The sequence below is a fragment of the Ursus maritimus genome, unplaced genomic scaffold (assembly GCF_017311325.1).
Source record: "Ursus maritimus isolate PB19 unplaced genomic scaffold, ASM1731132v1 scaffold_27, whole genome shotgun sequence".
In the NCBI taxonomy this organism is placed as follows: Eukaryota; Metazoa; Chordata; class Mammalia; order Carnivora; family Ursidae; genus Ursus; species Ursus maritimus.
Window position 1 is genome coordinate 5,122,127 of NW_024425230.1, and position 27,706 is coordinate 5,149,832.

The window sequence follows — 27,706 nt, forward strand, 5'->3', positions numbered from 1 at the left end:
GCTATTGGTACATGAAGAGACAAATACAACTGTCCCATTTCAATTCACTGGGGAAAAGATGGAATGCTCACTAAATCATGTTAATCATTTCCTATTCTTTAGAGTGAAATAAACTTAGACTCTACCTCATACCATACAGGAAAATTTCAGGGGAAAAAAAACTTCACAAAATAAAAATCAGCTCTTTGGTTTACTTTGGCAGTCAGTTTAGTTTAGTACAAACTTTTTAAAGTATTAAAGGAAACTATAATAGAATGCATGTGTAATCTTCTGGTATGGAATCCCAAAGTCTTAGAGGATACATAAATAAAATAACAAAACAGATCTGATTTACTAAGAATGCAAAATTTATTTTAAATAAAAGACCATAAATCATGCTAAAAGACAACTTGAGTAATTTAAATTGACTAATCCTTCATGGCAGAATGGAAAGTGACAGAGAAAAGAGAAGGACAATGTCTAGATTAATTCGTTTCTCAGGCGACATCCATGTATACTTTATGGCCTATACCAAACACTCCCACCCCAAACAACCAGAATCCATGTATGTATATATGCATGTATGTATGTATTTGTTGTTGGGAAGAGCGATCGGTCCATCCAGACAGTGTGAGTTCCCAGTGCTATTACCCAAGTTGTGGCCTCCAGCTATTTATTCCCCACTGGACCCACCTAATGGCCCCAGTAGTGAACCTGTTCACAGTAATTTAATGCTCTCCAGTGCTATTTGTCACACTAACTTTTGGGGATAAAACATGTGTACAGAACATGGCCTCCCTGACAGCGGTCACTGGCCAGTGGGGAGGAAGGATAGTGTTAAACCTGATTTTCCATGGAGCATGCTGATCAGAAATAGCAAGTCCCTCCATGGCCCGTAGTGGCCCAGGCAGAGACAGTCCCAGCGGAGAAGGCTGGCCAGATTGATATGGATTCCCATTGTAGTTCATCCTGACCTTATTATCTTATTCTTCATTCCCCTCCCTTGCATTAAAAGCAAATGCCTGCAACATTTGATCCCTTCCAAGATCGTCTCCTACCACCTCTTTAAGAGTCTTCTGCATGCCATGGTCTAACTTCATATTTTCTCATGAAAATGCCCTATCATGGCTCCCATGTCTTAATCTAACTGTTCTCACTAGGTAGCCACTGTCCCAAAGTGAGAAGACCACATAAATTATTGTCTAAACTGAGTTACTCTTGGAAGTGAAAGGGGCATTATTATTAATAGGTGTGCCAAGACAGCAGGCTGAACCCAGGACTGTCCCAGGCTCCCAGGCAGACAAGTCTGGTACAGCCACCCTCCCACAAACAAGTACTCCCCTCCTCCCTCTGGAAAGGGATCTCCCTCATTCAGATCTTTCTAAGATGGCAAATCCCCGACACATCATTTCTCTTCTGAAAGACGATCTTTTGAGTCCTTGTCATACCCACGAAGAAGGTGTCAAGTATTGGGAAAAGTGAAAGGGTTTGGAGTCAAGGCTGTGGTTCTGTGTTAACAGGCCATTTAGTCTCAGAAATAGCTGAACTTGGAATAGTAATTTCATGAAATCAAATCAGATGAGACCTCCCAGGGTAAAGTGATTTTTTACTGATTACAAGTGCCTTCAGGGCATTGAACGTGTGTCCTTTTAGAAGCACAGCATCTCACACATAGTAGGTCCTCAGAAAATTCCTCTGAGCTGAACTGATAGCATCAGCCACATCAGACCTGTGGCACTGGCTCACAAGTAATGTCCTGGTTCCTCCAGGTTTTCATACACTCCCATACACTCTAGGGAGCACATTCAGCTAGGGCCCCAAACTCTGTAGTTGAGGTTGTGAGAGCTTGCTGAGGAGGACCAGTTTCTCTCATGTGTCTCTTCCTGTGAATCACAAACCCCTACTTGCACCTCCAGACAGGCAGCCTCGAGCACAGCCCTGTGTGGGGGCAGTGGAAATTCACAGGGACCCGCACAGCAGTCTGAGGAGCACAGGCAAGGGCTGACCTTGCCCCTGCCCCCAGCTGTGCTACCTGCCCCGCCCCTCCCTCAGGCAGCCCATGATGATGACTGAACTTCCCATTGAATTCCTGTCTCACATATTTATTACACAGACCCTTACAATCCTGTTGGCTCTGTGTCCGATGTCACTAAGATCAATAAGCTCATCTCCAAAAGCCATGCTCTTGGACTCAATCAGTCTCGCAGGCCCTCAGGGTACAGGGAGGGGGCGGGTGCTCAGTGGACTGGCCCTGCGCCACAGGCAGAAAGACCATTTGCCTGGGCCATCTGGATGCAAAGCCCTCCCTAGAAAACTCTGCTCGCTGCAGTACCTGGCTCTGTTTGAAATTCTGCTCAAACCCTTGCACAGTGGTTTGCATTTTGTCATCCCACTCTGGCTGGCAAGGGATTTGGTGAAAGAAAAGTTGGATGTCAGATGCTCTGAAACTGGGAAGAGACAGACTCACCTTTCCAGAAGGAAAGACAAAAGAGAGGCCCAGAGAAGGTCTAAGAGTAGAGTCAACTCAGAGGGAGGGAGAGAGGAATTATTTTGGTTTGTCTAATTTAAAGAAAAATAAAGGATCTCTAAAAGTATGACCAGAGGCAGGCCAGCCTGAGGTACATCAGACTCTGGAGTTGGGCCCACCCTGCTGGGTGACTTTGGGCAAGTGGCTGAACCTTTCTGAGCACCAGTTTCCTGTCCTGAGAAATGTGGATACTAAAGACTGACTTTGGAGTCATTCAGCCCTTTGCAGAAAGAGTGGAACCAGGCAGAGGTGCTAAAGGTCCAGTAGGGACAGTCTGTGATGTCCAGTGCAGACAGGCTAGCCTCTGAGTCAGCTTGAAGTAGACAAGTATCTGGGCTGACAGTAGCTGAATGACGGCATGTGTTCACATGCCCTCCCCCTCTCAACATGATCAAGAACCTAGAGGAAATAACAGAAGCAAAACATATCCACTGCCATCGGCTGGGAGCCGTGTACCAGCAGAGCACAGGTAACTTCTGGACAAAATAACCATGGGACGGGAATCAGTTGGTAGCAGAGGAGAAGTCAGAAGGAAAATATGAATAAGTATTTTGACAATTATTCAGAGCAAAAAAGAGATGAAATTCTACAAAAAGGATGAGAGCCTCTCTCATCTCACTCATGATAAAAGCCAAGACCTCCAACACTTAGGCCATATCCCGTCATGTCTCTGACCTTCTCTACCCACGCGCTCCAGCCACACCCCCCTTGTGTTCCTGGACAGACTTGATATCATGTTTCTGTCTCAGAGTGATCAAAAAAGATAATTTTTTTCAAAGATAAAAGCATGACACTTGCACAAAATATAAAATGAACATGTATCAAAGTTTTTACTTAAGTCATAAATTAACGAGGGAAGAAGCAAGGTGTCAAAAACCAATTCCAAGGAATATCCAAAAAGCGGACACATACAAAGGCAATCAGGAGTGCAGATCAGATCTGTTAACAGGGCAATCAGTGCACCAGACAAAATTCATTTGCTTCTCTACACACTGCAGTCACTTGTATCACCATTGTTTCCTAGAACTAGCAGAGTTGAAAAGTAGTTCAAAGACCATGACAGAGTCCAAGACAGTTTCTGCTAACCTGGAAGGTGCATGTGGCCGCTTGGTCATCTTTCTCTGGTCTGCTTTGTTCTCACATTTCAAGGCTTTTCACAACCTTTCCTGATAGGCCTTGCTCTTTCCATCAAAAACGTTCACCTCCCTGACCTGTTCCCCTACCTCCTTCTGGACCTTCTGTTGTCCTCATGTCCTACCCATGGCTCTACCACTCACTGTGTGCTCTCCCTGCTTTCCTTTTCTTGGAGCTCCTATAATCTGGCATGTGTGCTCCCCTCTTTTCTCTCTCCCTTTCTCTAGAGAGCAGGGATTTCTGTCTGGCTTGATTGCCGCTGTGTCCTCAGATCCTAGGACAGTGTGTGATAATAGCACATAAGCCTTCACTAAATATTGGTTCAGTGAATGAACAAATTAAAAACAAACATCAAAGGGACAGGGATAAGAAAGGGGAGGTTTGGGCAGACAGTTCAGAGGATAGTTTTGGAGATGCACACATAGATTGGCCAGTTCCGCTCACTTCTTGAAAACAGGGGACTGCTCCAACCTCTTCCTACCATACCTTGTTAGAAACAGCCTCCCTCCTGATTAGGTCTGAATGCTTGATAATGCAGATAATGCTGTAACAGCACATCCTAACACCTCCTTCTCTGGGAGGTCCAAAGCTGCAAAATTACCTTTGCTCAACTGGAGATTCTTTTGCATCCAAGAGCTGCCACTGATGTCCTTTCAGGGATGGCCTCCTGCCCCAGCCCCATCCCCACACCAGCCATGACTGCATTCTGGGACTTTGAGAACCAGCTCTTTAACCTTCTTTAAGAGGCATTAACAGTGACAACACTGAATAAGAGATTTGATCCCTAAGATCCCATTCCATACATAGACTGATGTGAAACCATAACACATGAAGCCCACAGTGGGGCTACAAGCACTCACAAAGATGTAGGTTCCGGCTCTTCTCTACTCTTCTTTGTTACCTGTCTGTCTCCTCTCTACTTTGGCTGAGAAACCCACTGAGTCCCTATGATGCTCTCCTTCCTACTTGCATCACTGCTGCCTTCCCCATCAGGAGGGGGAACTGGACTGGAACTTCAATCAGGCCGAGGTGACAACAACTGAAACTTGAGTGCAATTCATCTGCACTATAGCTGACCATGACAGCAGCTGTCCTTCCCAGGCCTGAGGCCCTGACAGCTGCCTATTCCAGGCATCAGCAGGCCAGCATGAGGTTCTGGTCACCAGTGCACACTCGGTCCGTGCACGGAGCAGGCAAGCAGAGGTAGTGTCAGGGAGCTAACATTCCTGGGAGCAGCTGTCAACCTATGACAGACAGAAGGCAGTTGGCAGATAAAGACCCCAGAGGTCTCCAGTGGGAATGAGCCCCACTGCCCAGAGCAGTATCTTGCTTTTTAATGCATCCTATATTGGCTTCCCTCCCTTCCCTATCTTGCTTCCTCTTCCAAATAAACCAGGTGCTGAAATAACTTGTCATAGGTTGACTTCTGGGGAGAACCAAAGACACTTGGAAAGGAAATAAATTCTATTTCACCAGTGACTCACTGATCAGCACACAATTATTGGCCCTCATAGGCTGGATAACATTGTACCCGGGCTTGTCCTGCACACATCATCCTTTCCCTAGGCTATGCTATCAGGTACAGGGTCATGGGAATAGGTTACAGAAAGAGGGTGATAGCCAGAGGACTCTAGTATCAGAGCCAGGCACGAGCCTGAAGACACACAAATGCAGGTTTGTAATGCAGGCTGTAAGAAAGGGACGGTTGACACGTCACGCTGTCCTAAAAATACCGAGCCAACAAAAACATCTTTGAATACATTCATCAACAAAGATTCCACTACTATTACTGACTGAACATCTCAGGAATGGAGAAGCCCAGAGTGGCTGAGACAGTCGCCTGTGGCTGCACAGTACAGGGAAAGCCAAGGCGTCACTGCGGTTCAGGCTTTCTTCTGCAAGCCGACTGCTAAGTGATGCCATTCATTCCATCCAAATGGGAAAATCATGAAAAGCTATCCACCACTGCTACTCACTTTGAGCAAGACTGTGTCCAGAAAAATCCTTGAACTGCACGCTTAAAGTAAAGCAGAATAAAGCAACCAAGAAACTACTGGGATCAGCATCCAGCAGCGATGCTTTTATCAGCGCCCGTCCTCTCCTCGGAGCAACCCGGCCAGCTGGCTGGCAGCACTGGAACTTGTTCACCATCCATCAGGGAAATAAAGCAGCCCATCCCAGAAATGATGCAGAGATGGCTGCTTTGCAGTGACCCAGCCTCTTCAATGCACAGAAAATGTATTATACCCCAAAAACCATTAGTGGCTCATGCTTGGACTCCATTATCAAACCAGAATAGAGCAAGAAATGTGATGGACATGTTTGTGATGCTCTCCTAACCTGATTCAATGCTCCTTTCAAAACCATGGCTTACCCAGAATGATGGCATGCCCCCCTCCTTAAGGAAAAGCTCCCCCTGCAAACACAACATGTTAATGACCCATCACGCAAGCCTACTGAGAGAACATACCATTTGGAGTGCCTGGAAGCTGGCAGAAAGTATTAAGCTCAACATCTCTCAAAATCCCCAATAACAGAATATCAGAAGGTCGGGATCCTATTAAATTCAAGCCTGTTTTTGCTACTTCCTGTGTCAAATTTTTGGCTCCGTCACAGGTTCATATTTTCCACCTTGCCAATAGGATTTCTTTCCTTTCTTCTCTTGCTGTTTTTAGCAGCACCCATGTCACATGGACCCATCCTTCCTCCCCGTAATTCCTGCCTCCTCCCTCCCTCCTTCCATCCTGTCTGTGCATAAACACTTATTAAGCACTCTCTAGCACATGGGGGACAGGAACGCCTTTCTATGACACAGCATGACAGAGAGACACACCAGGGACTCAGTGGGATAGGGCGTCAAGCTGAGGCCCCCAGGATGACAGAAGGGTGAACATTCCCTGTCAAGAGCGGAGCTCATGAAGTTGCCCTGTACTGGGAAAGAGTCCAGACACACCAAGGAGCCGAAAGACAAACTTCTACCTGGGGAGCAGTGGGTGTAAGAGGCAGCTGCAGGAGGTGGGCCAGGCCACTCCCACCTGCTGCCCAGGCCTTGAGACTTGTGTTCAGATAGCAGAGGTAAGCCAGTGAATAGAGTCAGGGGATAAGGGGATCACTTTGTATTTGAAAACTATCTCTGCTTGCCTACCTGTGCTCTCTCTCCCTCCTACATGTCCCTCCACGGTGCACTTAACTGAGTGCTCCTTCATTACAAATGTCTATTTTGGTTCTTCATCCCCTCCCCCCACAACTCTCTAGTCTGGCCTTCCTGCTTCACCACTTCCCTTCCATAGAGCATACCTTTGTCTTCCTTTCCCTCCCTCCCTGTGTCCCCTGGAGAGGTGAGGTTGACTTCTGCTCCCCTGATCCAGGCTGAGCTCCTGCCTACTCTACCCAACAGAGTGCAGTGAAGGGGCTGTTCTGGGGTTCTTATGATCAGTCCCTACAGAGCCTGGTTTCCCTCATTTCCTTCCTCTCTGAGCACTCCCTGCCACCCCACTGGGGGATGCCTGTGCCTAGTGGAAAGACTTTAGAGGAAGCAGAGACAGCTCAGGTGACAGCCCCAGCTGAACTCTCACCAGCAGCTACCATCACCACCAGCCATGGGACTGAGGCCCTCCACATTCCAGCTTGTCTGAGCCACAGGCCCCTGCTTTTCACCAACAACTCACACACACAGACAGGCATCACATGGGTCCAGTCAGTCCACAGCCTGGTGAGAAGTAATATGCATACATTTTTTAAGACACTAAGTTCAGGGTAGTCTGTCAAACAGCAAAAGATAAATGACACTGTGTCTATGACTGGCTTAAAATATATTCTGTAACCTGCTTGAGCTGCACCATGTTCGTGCGGACACACAAGCCACATATTTAACAGTTACTTCAGAGAGGAGGTTCAACATCCCATTTCTCAGGAAAATCTGAAGCAGAAGAGGAGGCAGCCTCTAGAGATTCCACAATAGAAGCTAGTGGACATGAGGGCACCTGGGTGGCTCAGTCATTAAGCATCTGCCTTTGGCCCAGGGCATGATCCCAGGGTCTTGGGATCGAGCCCCGCATTGGGCTCCCTGCTCCACTGGGACCTGCTTTTTCCTCTCCCACTCCCCCTGCTTGTGTTCCCTCTCTCACTGGCTGTCTCTCTCTCTGTCAAATAAATAAAAATAAAATCTTAAAAAAAAAAAAAAAGAAGCTAGTGGACATGGCCAATAGGGAGATGGGGAAAAGAGGATAGAAAAAGATAGTTATTTAGAGCTCAAGGGGAAACATGAGAGGAAAGGGGTTCTGGGACCATCAGTTGGGTCAGACATGTGGGGGGTAGCATTATTTCTGAGAGCCTGCTCCCTGGTGATGGCATACTCTACCTTTGCTTCTTGAAATTCAGTTTATGTAATATAGAATTCTTGGTAACTCTTCCTTAGCCAGAACATTAGAATCATTGAACAGCTTATTTATTAGGGTTTGAGGTCCTACTTATAAACCATAAGAACCATCTCTACAGCCTTATTAAAATTCTACCACATTGTAATATTTATTCTTGATTTCAAATGAAAAAGAACTAAATTAGGCACAATGCAAAACCATTATTGACATTTCCTTCTGAATTGTCATACCATCTTACTCTGAGCAGAAATGCTCATTACCATGCCTGTAAATGCACAACTGCCATTCGGTCTTTGCCAAGTACCACACTAAGCATGCTAGGTACATCCACAGAGTTATCCCTTCCAAACTCTGTGAAGCTGGCATCTCCTCCATTCTGCAAAGGAGGAGTCCCAGACTTCACAGTTACACACATAGTAAATATTACAGCTAAGATTCACAATCCAGACTTCTCCAGTCCTGACTTGTCTTTAAGTAGTCAACTGCAATGCCCCTTAGGGGCTAAATTGTGTTCCCCCAAAAAATTCACCTGCTGAAGTCCTAGTTCTTATGTTCAAGTACCTTAGTATGTGGCTGTATTTGGAAAGAGTCTTTAAAGAGGTAGCTAAGTTAAAATGAGGTCATTAGTGTGGGCCCCAATGGTCACGCTGTTTCCTAAGTCAGGAAGGCATGGGACTTCCTTGTCTTCCAGGTAGGACCAAATGACAGTTGCCCTCATAAGAAGAGATTAGAAAGCACAGACATGCACAGAGGGAGGACCATGTGAAGACATGGGGAGAAGATGGACATCTACAGGTTACAGGAGAGGAGCCTCAGAAGAAACGAAACTTGCTGACACCTTAATCTTGGACTTCCAGCGTCCAAAAGAAAATACATTTCTGTGAGAAAACAAACTTTGTTGTTCCAGTCACTCAGTCTGTGGTATTGTTATGGCAGCGCTGGGACACTGACAATCCAAAGATGAGCCATGGGACTTCATAGGCTTCACCTACTCAGTAGGGGACCACTTACTCTGATTTTAGACATGCTGCAAAACTCAGGTGTCAGAACTAATTTAAGAAGCTGAAGAGTGGCAGCAAATCAAGAGGGAATAATATTCTTCTAGAAACAGGCCCAATGATTCAAATGAAATTTGCCAGCAAATTAAATTAATAGTTGATATAAGATAAAGAATCACCCAGCCTCCTAGAAGCAGTCAGTATAGGACAAACACGTCAGCTGGTCCCAGAATCACTCTGTGAAAACCACGGGCAGTGGCCAATGGTCACGCTGTTTCCTAAGTCAGGAAGGCATGGGGCTTCCTTGTCTTCCAGGTAGGACCAAAGGCGGCAGTCACCACTAGGAAATATCTTTCTTTTATATTAAGCTTGTTATCACATTCTAGACCTTATTGGGAAGAGATGCTCTGGATCTCTATTTTGATTATGCAGTTTAGCCAAAAACTTTACCTATCTACAAACTTACCCTGCCTGAATACTTGCCTTTTGGGCATCTGGTCTACAAATCAGACAGTCCTGGATTACTGATGAATCCCTCATTTCTTGACCTCAGGAGCAGGACTATTAGAATACGACTGTTATATGCCTTCTGTCAAGTACTCAACCTGCGTCACAAGCTTCCAAGCACAGCTGGAGGAGACAATCCTCATGCACTCAGCTACAGGCAGCAGGGCTCTCCCAATGCACGTTGGGGAATGCATCAAATGAGGACCTGGGTCCAAACAGTGGATTCCAGTCATGCATGCCATGGGCCAGCAGCTTATGCTGTGACCATAACTGCTGCCATTCAGCTGCAAAGGTACTTCCACATGCAAAAATGCCTCGGTGCCAATATGCACAAAAGTATATATATACCTATAATGCACAGCCCTATAGACATGCCCATCATAGGGAGAACACCAGGTAATGCAAGCCTCCATGCCAAGCCAGAGAACACGGCAGAGGGGGACAGAAAACTTCTCAAAGGCCTGGCCATTCACAAAGCATCATGGGCAGCAATGATCCCAAATTACGGATAATGTGTCCGGCATTTCTATAAGATAACTCAAATATGCTTGGTTGTTACATGTGTGCGAGAATAAAGTCATTTTTCCTTTTGTCCAATGTGCTTACCTGTTATAGAGAAGAATGTCTGGCTTCCAAATCAGTCCATCTGGGAAACGAACAGTCTTCACGCCCGGATATTCTGACATATTCCATTGCAAATAGTGATCTGTCCAAGACTGACACACACAGACAATGACATTAGCAGCACTTTGCTTCCCTGCCTACTAATATTTCTTCTACGAGATTATTAGATACATTCAAAGCCAAAATGAGATCCAGATACTTATTTACATAATTGAATTGTTAACTACAAAATATAAGGAAACTGGGAATTAAATAATCTCTTCCAAAATGACCATGAATACCATAAAAAATCACATTTAAAAACCTGCTGTCACCATGACCACATTCAGACGGTAGCATTAAAGTTAATTCTGGTCCACTGCATGCCCGCAAGCCTTCCCCTCCCACAGCAGATGGGGTTCTTCTAGCCAAATGAGTGACTGTTTTGCTTTCAAAGTTCTCCACTGAAAGGACACTTGGGAAAAATAAATTCACTTATTTCAACTGGAATACGAACTAAGCTGGAAAAAAAGGAGAATATTTATTTCCATGAAACAATTTGGTGCAGCTGCTGGGGAACCTCTCAGAACCTTCTAAGGAGGGGTGTGTTTTTGGACTGGAGTTTGTATTTTCATGCAGGAATAGTGCTTCAGATGCCATAACCCAAAAATGCAAATACTTGGCCTTGGTGGTCGAACACAAATCAGGACAAGGGTGCAGATGAGGACTCAGGAAATAGTCATAAACACACCAGCAGGGGTGCATCTCCTCAGGGCCAGGACTTAAATTGGTTCTTGAGTGACCTTTACCAGAGGAAGGTCCATCCCTGGGGTCCCTTGTCCCAGGACCACACACCCCAGGCCCACCTGGTGTCCACTAGCTCTATAAAGACTGGTCAGGTAGGATCCCACCTGCAGCTGCTATGCAAACAGCACCACCAAGCTGGGGTTGCAGAGCTGGCGCATTTGGACTTAGCAGCTCCATAATCAGGGCAGACCCCAGTAAAGGCCCCATCCTGTGTCCAGTCTCCGTGGGGCCACCTGTACTCTGGAGCTCAGACCTTCTCAGACTTAGAAAGGTATGTGATGCAACACTTCCAGCTGGGACCACGGCAATGCCCCATAATCAAACATATCATTATTTCTGCAGCAAAACATGCATACTGATACTAAGTCAGAAAAATAAATGCCTCCACTGCATATCTATTTCAGTTTGATTTTTAAACTCCATGAGTCTGATGCAAAGTTACAAAAACAACATCAAGGGGGACAAAAGTCCTTTAATTTTCAAAGCTGTTGAGATTTGGGAATTGCAGCCAAGTGGTAGTGGATCACAGAGCATGTCCCAAAGATCCCACCATCCTCTGGAGAGGACAGGCAAGCATCAGGAATGTTGTCCCACTTCTGGGACCATCTGAAGTGAGATGAGTGGGAATAGTCAGGTGAGTAATGTCACTTTACAGACATGAGCCTCTGAGAATGAAGACTTGTCAATGTATAATGTGCTGGAGAATCATCTGGGGCATTGAAGATAGAAAGCCACCCCACTGATATTTCTAATTGATGTGGGTGGTTGGTGGAGGGGAAGGGAGGGGAGGGGAAAAAAGGGGAGGGGAAGGACAGTTCCCAGAGGGCCAGTCTTATTGAAGCCAGTTTGCAGGAATGCCTGGGCATCAACCAAACTGTGTTTGCTCCAGCCTGCTCTGTCTCTGCGCCATTGGCCCAGCGCTCCATTCTTTTTCCTCCTTCGTCCTGGGAATGAGCCCTTCCATACCAAACACCGTGATTTCCTTATTAGGATCTCATCTTAGCCTGGGATGCTTCTCTGGGTTGGTGACTAATTATCACAGAGCCCGTCGCTGTCACTATCACCACCATGCTAATCAGGGTCATAGGGCTCCCAGAATGAAGCTGGGCATAGTAGGCAAATGCCCATCCTCCCGCTGGCTGAAATGATGGGCAGATCAGGGAGGGAAGGCAGGGAGTGGGACTGCTTGGTTGGTGAAACCTCAGCCTCTTCTGAGGGTACCATGTGTGAACTGCAGGATGCCTTGCCAGCAATCTTCCCCTACCTGACTCATGATCTTAGCGGCACGTGTCCCGTGGGCATGTATCCTGTCTTGTTTGCTCTGTGTTGTGTGCACACCTCACTTCCATGATCCAGGAATGCCAGCATGATAACTATTCCTATTTACAAGAGGAGACTGGGGCACAAAGTAGCAGCATCCTTTCAGTCCGTCACTGGGTCAGGACTCAGGACTGTATTGTTTGGCTTCAAGGAGAGTGATAAGTAGGCTCCACCATGGCTGGTTCTTCCAACCCAATGTCTCTGCACTGGCAGACCTCCCACCACAACCAGGTAGCCGCTCATCATCCCAGCAGGTGCCTCCCATCTGCTCACTTGGCAGCCAAGCTGGGTCTTCCCCCACCTGCAGGACAGAAAAGGTGGGCTGCAGGGAGAGGTGGAAGTCAGGCAGACCCCAGTTTTCACCAAGGCTGTGGCAGAGCTAGCTGTGTTAGCTCAAGCAGGTTGTTAAACAAAAACACACAGGCCCCAAATTACTTAGGCCAAGTCACCAAAGTGGGGCCTAATACTTAACTGCAGTTTCAATCGCCCCAGAAATGTAAGTCTTAGAGGGTCAGTCCTGCAGGACTCTTCTGATCGGCATCAGTGAGGTCAACTGTCAAAAGGCCCTCTCCATCCCCCAGTGGAAGATGAGGCGATCTGCTTGATAGGGACTCCTAAGGGAGGCGACCTTGCCTAAAACAATCCTTTTTTTTTTTTTTTTAAGATTTTATTTATTTATTTGACAGAGAGACAGCCAGCGAAAGAGGGAACACAAGCAGGGGGAGTGGGAAAGGAAGAAGCAGGCTCCCAGTGGAGCAGTGAGCCCGATGCGGGGCTCGATCCCAGGACCCCGGGATCATGACCTGAGCCGAAGGCAGACACTTAACAACTGAGCCACCCAGATGCCCCTAAAACAATCCTTTCTTTTCTCTTGCTTGTAACTTTCCTACCCGGCCCTCCTTCCTATAAAAACTTTCCATTTTGTACAACTCCCAGGAGTTCCTCTCTACTTGCTGGATGGGGTGCTGCCCGACTCACGAATTAATCGTTTAATAAAGCCAATTAGATCTTCAAGCTTACTCGACAAGGTAAATGCCCTCTCTGAGCTGCGGCTTCCTCACAGGGGTCCTGCCTCACAGGGCAGGGCGGTGCTGTGAGAATGAAATGCGTACAGCAGCAGGTCAGTCACGTGGCCCTGGTAGGCATGTGACAAATGATGGCTTAAAAGAAAAAGAAAAAGAGGGATTCCTCCATTTCAAAAGATACCACAGGACAGGAGAGCTATAATAACCAAGCTTCAACCAAAGGTACAAAAGCACCATCAACTGGGCACAGGGAGCTGTAGAGGGAACCTCGGTGCTGTGTGCCCTTGGAGCAGAATCAGAGTCCAGGACCCCACAGGTTTCCATGAACATATCTGAAGAATGAATACGTAAAAAGGCTTGTAAACAAGCATGTTCCAGAAAGAGGTTTTCTATCCTCTCGAAGCACTCACTCCCTGCTCAGACAGTAGGTCCCTGGAGGGCAGAGGTCCTGCACAAAATCTTCCCACAGATAGAGCCTGGCACGTTGGGTACCTGATAATAAGTGTCAACCTAGAAACAAGGCCCACATTCTTCACCTGAGATCAAAATAGTTGACTAGAATAATTTTCAAAACACATATGTATGGAGTTTTCCAACGCCAAGTACGTGCTGTCTTTCACACCAACAACCAGTTCTCTGATTCTCTGGACAGGAACTGGGTGTGCAGCCATTCAGTTCAATTCTGATCTTCTCTACCTGGAGTTAGCGTCAGATCAATACTCCCAGATCATCTGGAAGAGTCTCTGCTTTTCCTTCGCTTCCTATTTTTGTGGGATCCCTTCTCATTAAATCTTCAAGATATGATTATGTAGGGTTGTTACGGGGACATACAAGGGATGAAGGGGCCCTGGATCTGAAAGACACCATAGGAATCCCAACCATGGGTCTGAGAACTGGCCTCATTAGCATCCGCCTTGAGCCGAAAGTTAACTTTTTAAGTGTGTGTGCATGGAAACATTTATAGCAGGAGAGTGACAGAGAAGAAAGGAAACATTTTCTTTGTTTAAAAAAAAAGTACATATGGTATAATAGAACACATATTTGGTTTATATCCCAGGTTCTTCACACACGGTTTCTAAACCCTCGGGAATTCCCTGAGGATAGGAGTGTCTCTTGTTATTCATAGAGAGCTCCTTCTGAGCTTATTCTAAAGAGGTTATTCTAAAGATGTGAGGTAACTTAGAGTGGGACCCCTAGATCACCTCAGATTGCCAGCATGCAGCTGGTCATCAGAAAGACCAAGCTTTAACTAGTGGGTGGGAACTTTCAGCCCCACCCAAACAATATCGAGGGTGAGGACAGAGAATGGAGGCTGGGTTATAAAAACTCTTTAACAAGGTTTAGAGAGCTTCCAGATTCATGAACACATCCAGGTGCCAGGACAGTAACTAGCCCACAAAGGGCAGAAAAGCTCTGTGCCTCCCCCACACCTTGCTCTATGCCTCTCTTCCATTCACTTGTTCCTAACCAGTATTCTTTATAAAAAATCAATAAATATAAGTTTTTTCTTGAGTTCCCTGAGCTGTTCTGAATTTGAACTCAGCTGGACAGAAGTGGGGGTAGCCTGGACACCCCTTTTGCTGTTGGCATCTGATTGGGGGTAGCCTTGTGGGAAAGAGTCCTTAACTTATAGGATCTGATGCTAACTTCAGGTAGAGAGGGTGAAAATAGAACTGAATGGTTGGACACCCAGTTCCTGTCCAGAGAATAAGAGAATTGGCTGTTGGTGTGAAAGACAGCACGTACTTGGCGTTGGAAAACTCCATACATATGTGTCTTGAAAATTCTTCCAGTCAACTACTTTGATCTCAGATGAAGAAAGTGGGCCTCCTCCTTCCTCCTGCCCGGGAACTTTTTTCTCTCAGTATGGCATAATGATTGAAATCATCATTAACTATGGGTTGTTAGGAGGGCCCTAAGCATGCCACTGGCTGGCTTGTGTATGAATGTAACGTGCGGCATTTCTGTGTATCAGAGATGAAGTGGTAGAGAATGCAGAAATTAAAAAGGTTAACGTTTTAGAAATAAACATGGTTTACGACCTATCATTCTACAATGTGAATAGTATCCATTCCATAATGAGGACCTCAGAGGGGAGGGGGGTGGGGGAATGGGATAGACCGGTGATGGGTAGTAAGGAGGGCACGTATTGCATGGTGCACTGGGTGTTATACACAACTAATGAATCATCGAGCCTTACATTGGAAACCGGGGATGTACTGAATGGTGACTAATATAATAAAAAATCATTAAAAAAAAAAGAATCAGGAAATAAAAAATAGAGAACATAAGAAGGATGGGAAACATAGAGCCAGAAGACTGGTCAAAATTCCAAAAGAAGAGAGGCCAGATTCTTTTGAAAAGCACAGGTAAGTCTTTGGATGGCTCAACTGTCTCTTCAGAAACTGAAATGGTTCTTCCATTTCTTCTCATAGATTAAATCAGATTATATCTGACAGGCCTCCCAAAATGATAAAACTAATCTATAGAGAAAATACCCCAACTGCTTCCTCTTAGGAATAAGAGGAGGTAAACAGAACAGCAACCTTCTCTTCCTTCGGGTTATTTAAATAACTGGAAAGTCCTACAAATCAAGGGTAAGTGAAAACACATTAACAAACTTAAGTCAAAAGAAAATTTAATTTATTTATTTGACTTTCCTTCCCTTCTATGCAGACTGTATAGAAAATCTCTCATTTGCAGAATATTGACCTCAGAGTTTCAATACCCCGGGGAGAAGATTATGTAGATTCAGATTTTCAGAACCACAATTCAGCAATGGGAAGCTCTGGGAAAGAAAATTTGCTGAAGGCAATTTCCTTGATTTTCTGTCCCCTCCTGTCCATAATTCTGCCCTCGTCTCCTGCCCTGTTGGCCTTCAGTCTCAAGCTTCACTTCTTATATGTGCCCATTATTCAGGCTAGGTCAGGCCACGCTGGACACCAGCCAGAGGACACAACAAGCAGGAGTCACAGGGGTGGTGGCCTGATAGATGACCCCAGAGCAGCTGCCAAGGCCTGCCGTGGTGACATCTAAGTTCCCCATATCCATGCTGTGGCCTCAGCAGGAACTCCAAGACTTTCCAGAGGGAAAGAAGTTCAATTAACAAACCTGTTAATGTCTGTTCTAAAACCAAGATACTAATGATTCCTTAAAATTCACTCAGGAGCAAGTGTTACAGACACCATAGGAGCTACAGGTGCCACCTTCCAGATAAATGTGCCACCCAGCTTTGTAGGGACACATGGCTATAAAGGCACCCAGCATGTTTCCATATGCTGGGCATGTGGAACGAAGTATTAGTTCCCGATGCAACACCTAGATACACCAATGTTTGCTGATGTTCACATTTGGAAGAGTCTGTGCCTTTCCTTCTCTCCCTTCCATTTCTGTAAAGCAGAAATTTTTCCCACCTGTGAACTCCACTGTCCACACCACCAGCCTGCCTTCTGCCGTATCTCTAGGGAGTCACTTGATCACAATATTTTAACCTTTTTGTTAGAATGTACACTGCACAGCCTGATTATAAATGGCTCAAGAGAAGAAACTGGGTCTCATCCACTTCTGGGTCCCCACCACATGACCCAGTTCAATGCCTTCCACGTAGCAGGTGCTCAAAAAGATCCACTGAATAGGTGAAATAGCAAGGTGAGTTTTAGAATAAATGAAGTTGCAGACACTTCTGCAAATGTAAGAATTAATTAGAAATAAGCTGTGCTTGAGAGAAATTTACAAGTCTCCAGTGATGTCCTCCAAAGCAAGCATGTTTATTTATGGAGCCCCTGAACTCAATGCAATAAGTAATAATCTGGTTACTATTTTCCTGGAAAACACCACCCTTTGAAAAAAAAAACATTTGCCAAGTCATATATGCCACTGAAGATCACTTCCTTACTGTGGAATAAGGAATGCAGGCATCAGGAAGACAGACCTGTCTGTGACCTAACATGCAGTGAGCATATTAGGTGTTTCTCTCTATATAAGAAAAATGTCAACAGCAGCTCTGCACCATAGAGGACATGGGTAATGTCTGGTTTTATGTTAAAAAGGAAGCATTTGCATTATCTCCCAGAATTCCCAGAGCTTCAACCTTACACTACGGTGTTCAGATGTTATTTGGAGTTGGCTTTATTTTGTGTCATGATATCGTAGCCCTTCCTAAGTTCCCAGGTTGAGTTTTCTGTTTCATATATTCATTCCACAAAAGTTATTCAGTGCCTGCTGGGGTAGAGTAGTGAATAAACGCAACGGAGTCCTGTCCTCCCTGTGTACACATCCCACTTGTGCGAGGGAGACTCAGAGCCAAAGAACAAAGAAACAAAGAATGGGGCAGCAAGTGCTTTAGAAACAAAATGGAATACATGTTTGTGTTCCTTCAAACCGCTGTGTTGAACCCTAATTCCAATGTGAGGGACGTCAGTGGAGGGGCCTTTAGCAGGTAATTAAATCACGCAGAAGGAGCTTTCCCAAATGAGAGCAGTGTCCTTATACAAAGAAGCCAATGGCTAGCTCACTCCCTCTCCATCGTGTGAGAACACAACACAAAGGCAACTCAGTAGAGGGCCCTGAATAGAACCCAACCATGGCGGCACCATGATCTTAGACTTCCAGCCTTCAGAACTGAGAAATAAATATCTGTTGTGAGTAAACCCACCCAGTTTATGGTGTTTTTTATAGCAGCCCAAACAAAGACACCAGGTAAGGAGAATGGCATGGGTTGGGGTAGTAGGAAAGGGTTGAGACAGTACTCAGGGACTCAGGGACTCAGGGAAGACCTCACTGGAAAGTTGATCTTCAGGACGAGACTAGTAAGAAGTGAGGGAGAAAAGCAAGTGGTTCTTGGGGAAAGAGACTTCCAGGCAAGGGGAGCAAGTGCAAAGGCCCTGAGGTGGGTGTGTGCTTGGGTGATGTGTGCAGGGCAACAAGCAGGGCAGAAAGCACAGCCAAAAGAAGAGGGCTGGAGGGGATGTGGCCAAAGCAAGGGCCAGGCAGGCAGAGTCAGAGACCACCTCAAGGACCAGCTTGCCACTGGGTGAGACAGTGGCTGCTGGAAGGACCTGAGCCAATGAGGCTTGTGGCTGAACCTTCATCTTCTCTTATTGGGATCATACTGACTGGTATATTGAGAACAGACATCACTAGGCGAGGTAAGGGCTGAAACACAAAGTTGGGCTAGGAGTCTCCACAATAACATAGGCGAGAGATGATGCTGGTTTAGACCAGGGTGGAAGCAATGGGGTTCCACTGCTTCAAGACAAGAGTTAAGGGTGACTCTGAGGCTTCTGATCTGAGAAAATGAAGACATGGAGCTACCATTTATCCAAAATGGAGACAGCTACTGCAGGGGCCAAGGGCAGGCTGCCCAAAATGTTCCACTTTGTCATACTGATTATTTTACCTCATTTTATTAATTTACATTCAATTACCCAACATATAGTACATCATTAGTTTTTGATGTAGTGTTCAATGATTCATTAGTTGTGTATAACACCCAGTGCTCTTCACATCACATGCCCTCCTTAATGCCCATCATACTGATTATTTTAAATAAAAGTTACTTAAAAGGGCCTGTGCAAGGACACTCAGACCCTCCTCTGTCCCCCTGAAAGCAGGAAATAAATTCCTCCCATGAAATGTACCCTCCCTGTACCATGAGCTAAAGAGACACCCTCATCACCAGCAATAGGAAATTTAGAGCCAAGAAGGCTACAGAAACAGCCCTTGTTAGTTTTTACTAATTTCCTAGCACAGTCCAAATTCTTTTCAGAATTCTTTACTAATTAAAGCTCCCGAAGTTAAGGGTTTTTGTCCTGTCAATTCCTCATAAATTTATTGTCTCTTTGTCTAAGAAGCTTAAAAACTATCTGCCTTGGTCATTTCTGTAGGTCATAATGTCATTATTGGGCCTCTGTGTGCATGTAACAAAACTTGTTTGTTTTCTCCTGTTAATCTGTCTCATGTAAATTCAATCTTAGTCCAACTGGAAGACCTTAATGGGTAGAGAAGAATTTTTCCTTCTTTTCACTATGGAGGGGGCAAGTGTGAAAGGGAAAGAAGGGATGGTCTAGAACACACTGGGGTTAAGATCCTCCTGGGTGCCTATGTGGGGACACCAGGGAGGAAGTTGGGTTGGTGCTGTTAGCTCCTGAATGGTGCCTTAAGCCAGGATACTGGGTCCTCCAACTCCTGAGTCAAGGAATGGCTGGACAGACATGAAGAGATAGCAGAGGGAACTCAGGAGTCATGAGTGAGTTAGGAGACAAACCTAAGGAGAGGTATCCAGACACTAAATGAAGAAGGATTTCAGGAAGAAGGAACAATCAATTCTACCAAATGCTCCCGAGAGACCCAGTAAGATAAGGGGGGAAAAAATCAATCCCTGGAAAAGGCAAAATAATGGTGTTCTACCCCTGGTGGGGAGTGGAGGGATAGGACAGGTATTGGCAGGTAAGGGACACAGGTATCACCTGGGGTGATGGCAAAGTTCTGCTTCCTGAGGGGGTGAGACTAAGGAGCTGACAGCACTCCTGGCAATTCACTGACCAGTACACTTAGGATCTGTGCGTTTCATTGTGGGCAAAATCTCTGCCTTGAAAGACACCCTAGTCAAAGAGCTGCATAAAACACATGGGCGAAGGTGACCACTGTCTGCCATTCTACTTTGAACTGAACTTAAGAAGCTAGATCTATAGAAAGATGGATAGATGGCCAAATACGGGAGAAAGCAAGAATTATAAAATGCTAATTACAGAGTCTAAGAGATGAGGATACAGACTCACTGTAAATTCAACTTTTTGGTACGTTTGAAAATTTTTATCAAAAAACTGGGGAAAATTGTTATTCATAGTATAGCATTCAGCAACCTGGGGATTAGTGGCTTACTCACCCCAAGCGAGGCAAGGGTGAGTTGAACTGAGAATGCATGGGAAGAGATGGGGGACAGTCTGGGCCTGGGGAGGCACCACTTGGAGGAACACTGCTGTAAAGGTGAGGAGGAAACCAGAGTCACTGGGGAGGGTGAATGGGGACAAACTGAGGTTTGTCTGTATGCTAAAGAGAACGACCTGCAGACCCTATTATGATGTTAGAGGCAACAGGGACAACTGTAAAAGTAAGTTTCTCAGCAGGCACCAGGAGAGGGAACCTCCTCCCAGGAGGAGGACCCTTCTCTAAGGGGAGCAGTGACCCTGTGCCCATGACAAAAGGAGGGAAGCTAGAGCAGGTGTGCAAAGGGTTTGAGGGTAGGATGTGGTCACTAAAGAATGTTGCTTTAAATACTGCAGGGAAATCTCTCAGAGGTTCTGCAAGGGATGTCATGTATAGCAAAGCGTACTCCCGGGACACATAGCAGATGGCTTTACATGAATCTGTTTTCCTTCTCTCAACTTCCACATGCATTCCCACTAAAACTCACCTGCCCAAGAACCACCTGGGAATATCCCTTTCCCCACATTTACCTCTCTCATTCCTGCCTTACAAAGAAAGGCGTATTTCCCTTATCCTTATCTCAACTCCTATCTTGGGACACTGGCCCAAGAAGCAAAGGGTCAATGTAAACTACCAGTGTTTATGTGTTAAAACTTGGGTGACAAAAACTTTCAAAGATCAGGTGGGTTTTAATTCCTTTAATTCCTTGCTTCCAATGAAACTGAACGAGAAACTAATCAAGCTGTCAGCTGATACATCCTGATAAAACTGTATTATTTTTGTCATGGCATCTGGAAGAAGTTCAAGGAATTGATTAACATTGCTGTAACAAAATGTCTTTCATTATGAATGACACATTACTACATCTATTTTAAAAAGTCACAGAACTGATGGTGAAATCTGCATCAGTGTCTCATTTCTGACAATAAAAAATAGTCATCTATGAATATATGAATTAATTTAAAATAAAAAGCCCCATCTTTGGTAGAGAGATGAATGTCACCTTGATGAATTAAGCACCAATAGTCATTGTAAACCTAAATCAATCTAGAAAAAAAAAATGAACACTTATTGTCTAAAGGAATAATTTTTATGTACATATTTACATTTAAGAGAACCAAAACAGAGTGATTAATAAAAGACCTGCAAACACAGAATTATATCACGTTAGGATAAAATTCTGTGTGAAAATTGGAAATGCAACACCAGTGCAAAGAAGACGGGGATGGTGTGAAATATCTGGCAGTTAAAGAAGGCCTTGTTTATATATTTCTTAAGTGAATGATATGGACATCAAATTATTATGGCATTTAGATTCCGCTTAAAATAGAGACTAACAGTTTTACTTTCAAATGTCAATATTTACAATTTGCTGAAGAGACATCATTTGCAATTCATTAAATTTAGGTGAGAATTTAAGATGTCAAGTTAAAAATCCATGAATGGAATACAGCATTTCAAAACTTTTGCAGGGGCCACTGGAGCACTAAGTGTGGAGGCCTCAGGCTTAGGCAACTGCCTAGGATTCCAATATGCATATCCAGAGGGCATGGGGAGGGAGGCAGCGGTCCCTGAGCCCTGGGGACCAGTTAGTGCAGGTTACAGACAATGCAGATCTTAATCTTATCTTATTATTTGTCTTGCATGAAGTGCTTTTAAAATACCCCCAAATCACCCTATAGTGAAATACAAGCATGCACTCAGTCCTGCAGGATGCAGTGAGGAACAGCCCAAAGTGGACGTCCTGTTTCACATACCCTGGCATGTGTGCAGTGAGGACTGCCCTGGCTTTCCTCAGGGGCCCCCTGCTTCCCCTGCATTTCAAGCACCAGCCTCTGGGAAGCAAGAGCAGGAAGACCCACGGGAGAGGACTGCCATTGTCTCAACTTACCATCTGCAGCCAAATGTTGGTGGTTAAAACTTGGTTCTTCTCATCCTTCAAAGAAAAAGAAAGAACCATAAATATGGTTTATACAGCTTACAGAAGAGGGAGTGATACCATTATTCATGCAGGAATCGGGCTGCTGGGACTGCTGGAATGTGTGGAAATTAGGAGGCACCACGTGCTTCCAAATACACGCAAACAGCATTTCCCCAGAGTTAAGCTTTTCTCTTTATTCTGAAGTAATACACATTTATTACAGAGCACTTACAAAATATGAAGAAGCATAAAGAAGAAAATAAAAACCCCACAGTCCCACCATCTAGAGATGACACTTGCTAATGATTTGGCTTATTTTCCTTTGTACCCTTTACGATAATTTATATGCTTAAGAAAATAAAATTGCACGCATATTCTAATTCTTTAAAGTCAAGTTTATTACTGGAATGTATACAGTTTTAAACAAATATAAATATCTGTGCTTCCCTCCCCCAGGAAAGGGAGTACGACCTGTGACAGCTGCTACACTGTATGCCAAGGGTGCTGCGTGGGTCACATTTCTGCCTGGTCCTTGTGGATCTGCCTGCCTTTTCTCTCATCTTCTATTACCAAGAAGCATGCCTGGCCCCTGACACACACCTACAAGGTAAATTCTGTCCTAATGAGCAAACCAAGTTTCAGAAAGGTAAGATGCCTCTCTGAAGGAGCTATTAAAACTTGGATCTTTCTGACACAAAGCACCTTTTTCTGCATTTCCAAACCACCTAAGGATGGGGTCCAACAGGGTGCCAAGTCTGTGCTCTAACCAGAGCTTGGGATAGTGTACCACCCATGGCTTTGCCCCAGCACAGGATATCTAAAGAAAATTCTAGGGAACGTCAACCTTTCCAACTGGGATGCAAGCAGCATCTTATCACAGTTGGCCAGCCCAACATGGCCTAGCAAAAAGCCCGTGTGAGCAGACTAACGAGCAAGTTTCATGCAATAGTTCTACTGAGACGGTGTTATTCAGAACCTAGCACCCAATTCCCACCTAAAGGACTCTGTAAATTGGCAAGTGCCACTCTCTTTAGGAGAAAGTATTTACTAATGCCTCCAAGCAGATGTGCCTAGAAGCTGAGAGTGAGAGCTCCTCCATCAGGAGTTACTGGCTCTGTTAACTGATGGCATACCCAAAAACAGACCCAATGGCAGAAAGAATGCGGCATCTGCTGGGGTGTGGTCAGAGAGCTGGGATGCAAATGAGAAATACGTGCTGTTTCTCATTAAAATAAAAATGTGTTGAACATGTAAAGAGTTGGCAAAGATTCTTTGATGCATCAATGCCCCTGGCTCAGCAGCTCACACTCTGAGCAACTTTGAGAGGTGAAATTGGCAGGCAGGGAGGTATGTGAATCCCAAAGAAAGAACAGAGCTGCTTGGGAAGGGACAGGCGACAACATCCTAGTAGGGTCCCAGGTCACAGCTGTGTCCAGAAGAAGGTGTCAGTTTGGTTACAGGAAAAATACACCCAATTATTCAAAATAAAACATGGCAGAGTCTTTTTGGTGGAAAAAGTTACGTAGCTAATATTTCTCAGTATTCTGTACTGAGCAAATGGTCCCCGATAGAGCCATATATCTGAACTGCATGAGTACTCTAGTTTCGGTTCAATCTCCAGTATTATTTGAAAGCATCAGTGAACTCTTTTAGGACATATATCCGTTGCATCAACTTATTAAGGAGTTGTTGTTTTTAATGGACTTAAAATTAGCCAGTGTTCCATTTGGGTGGCTTTCCTTCTTTTAATTGCATCTGCGTCTTCAGCTTCTGAGAAAAAGGCTTCTCAGCCTCTGTGGTTTGGGAGCTCAATTACTACCAATCTAATTAAAAGGCTTTCTTCTTTCCAACATTCTAACTGAAACCTCATTAGAGTGAAACGGAATTTCTGTGGTGTGTAGCAGCATGGGACTGAAGTGCCGGCATTTCAAACTGTAATCAACACTGAGCGGCAGCCAGACACCGCCGGAGAGCACAACGATGCCAGGTAGGGGAGCCCTCCGTGGAGACTCCGGGGGAACAGCCTGCAGACCAGCAAGGAGGCTGCTGTGTGCATTCCCAGAGTGGGTCTCTTTCTTCTGCTTCCATCCCAGGGCCACCTGCTGGCTGTGCCTCTCAGCTCTCTCTGTCTGCACAGCGACCAGATGTCCTCCCTCTTTCCCACCCCCGTGTACAGTGCCCCCTCTCCATCACACACTGAATGTTTGTGTCCCCCCGAAATTCACATGTTCAAACTTAACCCCCACTGTGATGGTATCTGGAGGTGGGAGCTTTGGAAGGAGATTTGGTCATGAGAGCACAGCCTCCGTGAATGGGATTAGTGTCTTATAATAGAGACCCCAGAGAGCTCCCTTGCCCCTTCTGCCACGTGAGGACACAGGGAGAAAACATGTCTATGAACCACGAAGCACATGCTCACCAGACACTGGATGGGCCAAGTGCACTGATATTGGATTTCCCAGCATCCAACCCATGAGAAATATATGTGTGCTGTTTAAGACACCCAGTCTGTGATATTTTTGTTATAGGAGCCCAAGCTGATGAAGACAGTGCCCCACCACACACTGACCTCTACTCAGCTCCAGATGGGGCTCTCTGCCCTCATCCAGCTGCACTGCTCAAAGAATAAAGTCTAAGGTTCTTAGTGCAGTACACAGCCTTTTCTACAAGCCACGGTCCAGCCAAGTGTTCATTCATCCACTCATTCATTCACTCATTCAACAAATGTTTACAGGGCACTTCCTTTCTCAGGCATTATGCCACCCATACATATAGAGTAGGAACTGAAGATCATTCTTGAGCTCATGGAATGTAAAATGTGAGTTGGGGGTGTGATTACACAACTCAACAAAATGATACAATTACAAAAGGTGACAGGAAAGGAGCAGGGTGCCTTCAGAGAGGATGACAGGGGTGGAGTCCCAAGAATGAGCCTTCATTTTCACGCCCTATGATATCGGAGACCAAAAAACATGGATCCCTCACGTCATCACCTGTATCACTTGCCTTTTTAAGATGTCACTCCTCCCAGCTCCCAGGGCCTGCCCTCCCCCCACCCTTCTGTGTTCTCTTGCCCTGGACTGAGGTTGCCTCCTGGCTCACCAGGGGCTCCAGCATTGAGCCAGCAACTCAAGCAGACCCTGGCTTTGCATAGGAGAATGAGGAGCAGAGAGGAGAGACATGAGAGCATGAGAGAGACAGATTACAGTTCACCAGGAGGAAGAACCTCCCTGGCCTACAATAGTCCAGATTACTTCAGAAAGCACCTGGGAACCGGCTCCTGGAGTTATAAACACAGAGAACAGCCATCTGCCTGCAGAGGACACTGACACCCCTCATGGTCCCCCAAGGGTGCAGCTCAGGTGACCCAGGGCCTGTGCAGTCTACAGTGGCCAGGTCTCCCACACACCCTGGTGCCCGTGCCCACGCTAGCCTCTAGCTCTTCCTTCCTGCCACCCCCAGAGTACCCACAGTGCCCTGCTTCCTGAGCCTTCTGCAAGAGGGTGCAAGGCAGAACTTGAGCCTGCATTCAACTGCCATGCCTCAGGGTTTGCATTGCTGTGCATGCTGCGGTGTTGTGGAGAACTGGGCATGGAGACCGAGGCTTCAGTTTAGAAAGTTGGCAGATGGAGCTGTGGTTCCCAGATGCCTCTCTGGCCTCGGGCATTAGGATGTTCCTGGCAGTGTATGCAGGGGCTCCACTCCCATTGCCCAGAACCTACTTATTCAACCCAGGAGGGAAACTTCCTTCCCTCTCCTCTAAACATCCTCCACTGACAGCAAAGCTACCAGCCTCCTGCACTGCACCTGAGCTCATTTAAATCCTGAATTCGCCGATGAAGCTGCATTCAGTAGTCTCTTTCCTCATGAGCTGGATGGCGCACTGGTCAAACACTGGGATTCCTGCGGGGAGAGGGAATGGTATCTCCAAACCTGAGCCCCAAACCCTGGCCCAAGGGTGTCTGAATGAATCACCAGCAAGCAGCACAGAATCTGAACATGGGTTTCAGTGATCCCAGACCCTCAGGCTGCCACCTGGCCATTCCTGTCCTGACCCAGCCCGGCAACACAGCATGGAGGGGCCGACCTCATACCAGCAGAAGGCCCTCCAGGCTCCACTCTCAGAACTCAGTTTCTATGGCTTTCAACTTTCTCTCCTGGGAAATAAGAAGATAAGTTGCCCTGACCACCTCCCAGAGTGGGAGAGGCAAGGAGAGCATCTCACAAGCCGCGACATGTGCCTCAGTGCCAGTGGCTGTCCCTGGGGGGCTGCTCTCACCACACAGCTCTCCTGCAAGACCCATACTCCTTCCTGACCCTGGGATAACATAGGTGGAGACAGGACCCACGGTTGCCACAGAATCACAGGAGGCCCTTGTGTCAAAGCACCCCCAAAGCCAACTGGTCTAATGCCTCGTTGGTTTTTGTTTTTTGTTTTTATTCTGAGCATTTCAGAATATTATCCAGCCTTAAAAAATACGGAAATTCTGCTATTTGTGACAGCACAGATGAACCAGGAGGGCACTATCCTCAGTGAAATTAGCCAGACACAGAAAAACAAATACTACATGATTCCACTTATATGAGGAATCTACAATAGTTGAGCTCTCAGAAGCACAGAGTGGAATGGTGGCTTCCAGGGGAATGAGAGGTCTTAGTCCACGGAAACAAAGGTTCAGCTCTGCAATATAAACAATTCCTAGAGATCTCCTGTGAGGCATGGAGCCTATACTTAGCAATGCTATATTATATGCTTAAAAAGCTGTTAAAAGGGTTGATCTTACTTGTTATCACAGAAATAAATAAATAAATAAATAAATAAATAAATAAATAAATAAATAAATAAATAAATAAATAAATAAATAAATAAATAAATAAATAAATTTTTGTCTATCAATCACACTTCAATAAAGGCAGTGCTGTTTTTTTTTTTAAGTACACTTTGATTTAAGCAGCCATGCTTTTTGAATCAATCTCCCAGAATAATCATATATCTGTTTTGAGTACAACAGTTCTGATGATGTGTAATGTGCTATCTTGCATTTCATATAGCAATTATTCTTCTGGAAGTTCTACAGCAACATTATTCAACATTGTTTTGCAGAGTTCCCAACACTTTTCCTTTGCTTTTGTAGAGATGCTGAGAAAAAGCAGATAACATTACATCTCACTGTGTCTAAATTCTTGTTTGCAGAGAAAATTGCTGCATAACATAAATTTCTATTTATGTAGTCTCTATAGTTTATACCAAGGATTACTTCTTTTATCTAATTTAATTTTACACCAACCATATTTTTGTCCTAGTTTTACAGAATAATAAACTGAGAGTCTGTGATTTTCCCTAAGTCAGCAAGATAGTAGGTCTGACAAAAAAACAAAACAAAAAAACAACAACAAAATAACACTCATATCCTGAATAAGAAAGAAACTCCTACAAATCAATAAAAAAGGGCAGACAATCCAATCGAAAAATGGGTAAAAAATGAACAAGCACAGAGAATATCAGTAAATGATATCTGAAATAAACCTTCACCAGACATTTGCATTCTTCCAAATGTCACGTGTGCACGCACACATGC

General features: G+C 45.3%; 1 protein-coding gene across 2 annotated transcripts in view; it reads right to left on the reverse strand.

Annotated features, from left to right (window-relative positions):
• The window catches only part of CHRNA7 (cholinergic receptor nicotinic alpha 7 subunit), a 104,893-nt gene that overhangs the window by 37,813 nt on the left and 39,374 nt on the right, over positions 1 to 27,706 (reverse strand). For both annotated transcript variants that reach the window (XM_040642664.1, XM_040642662.1), the window contains exons 3-4: positions 22,098 to 22,142; positions 10,131 to 10,240 (exon numbers count right to left, since the gene is read on the reverse strand). In XM_040642664.1, coding sequence (XP_040498598.1) covers positions 10,131 to 10,240; positions 22,098 to 22,142 — 155 coding nt within the window. The remainder of the gene's footprint in view (positions 1 to 10,130; positions 10,241 to 22,097; positions 22,143 to 27,706) is intronic.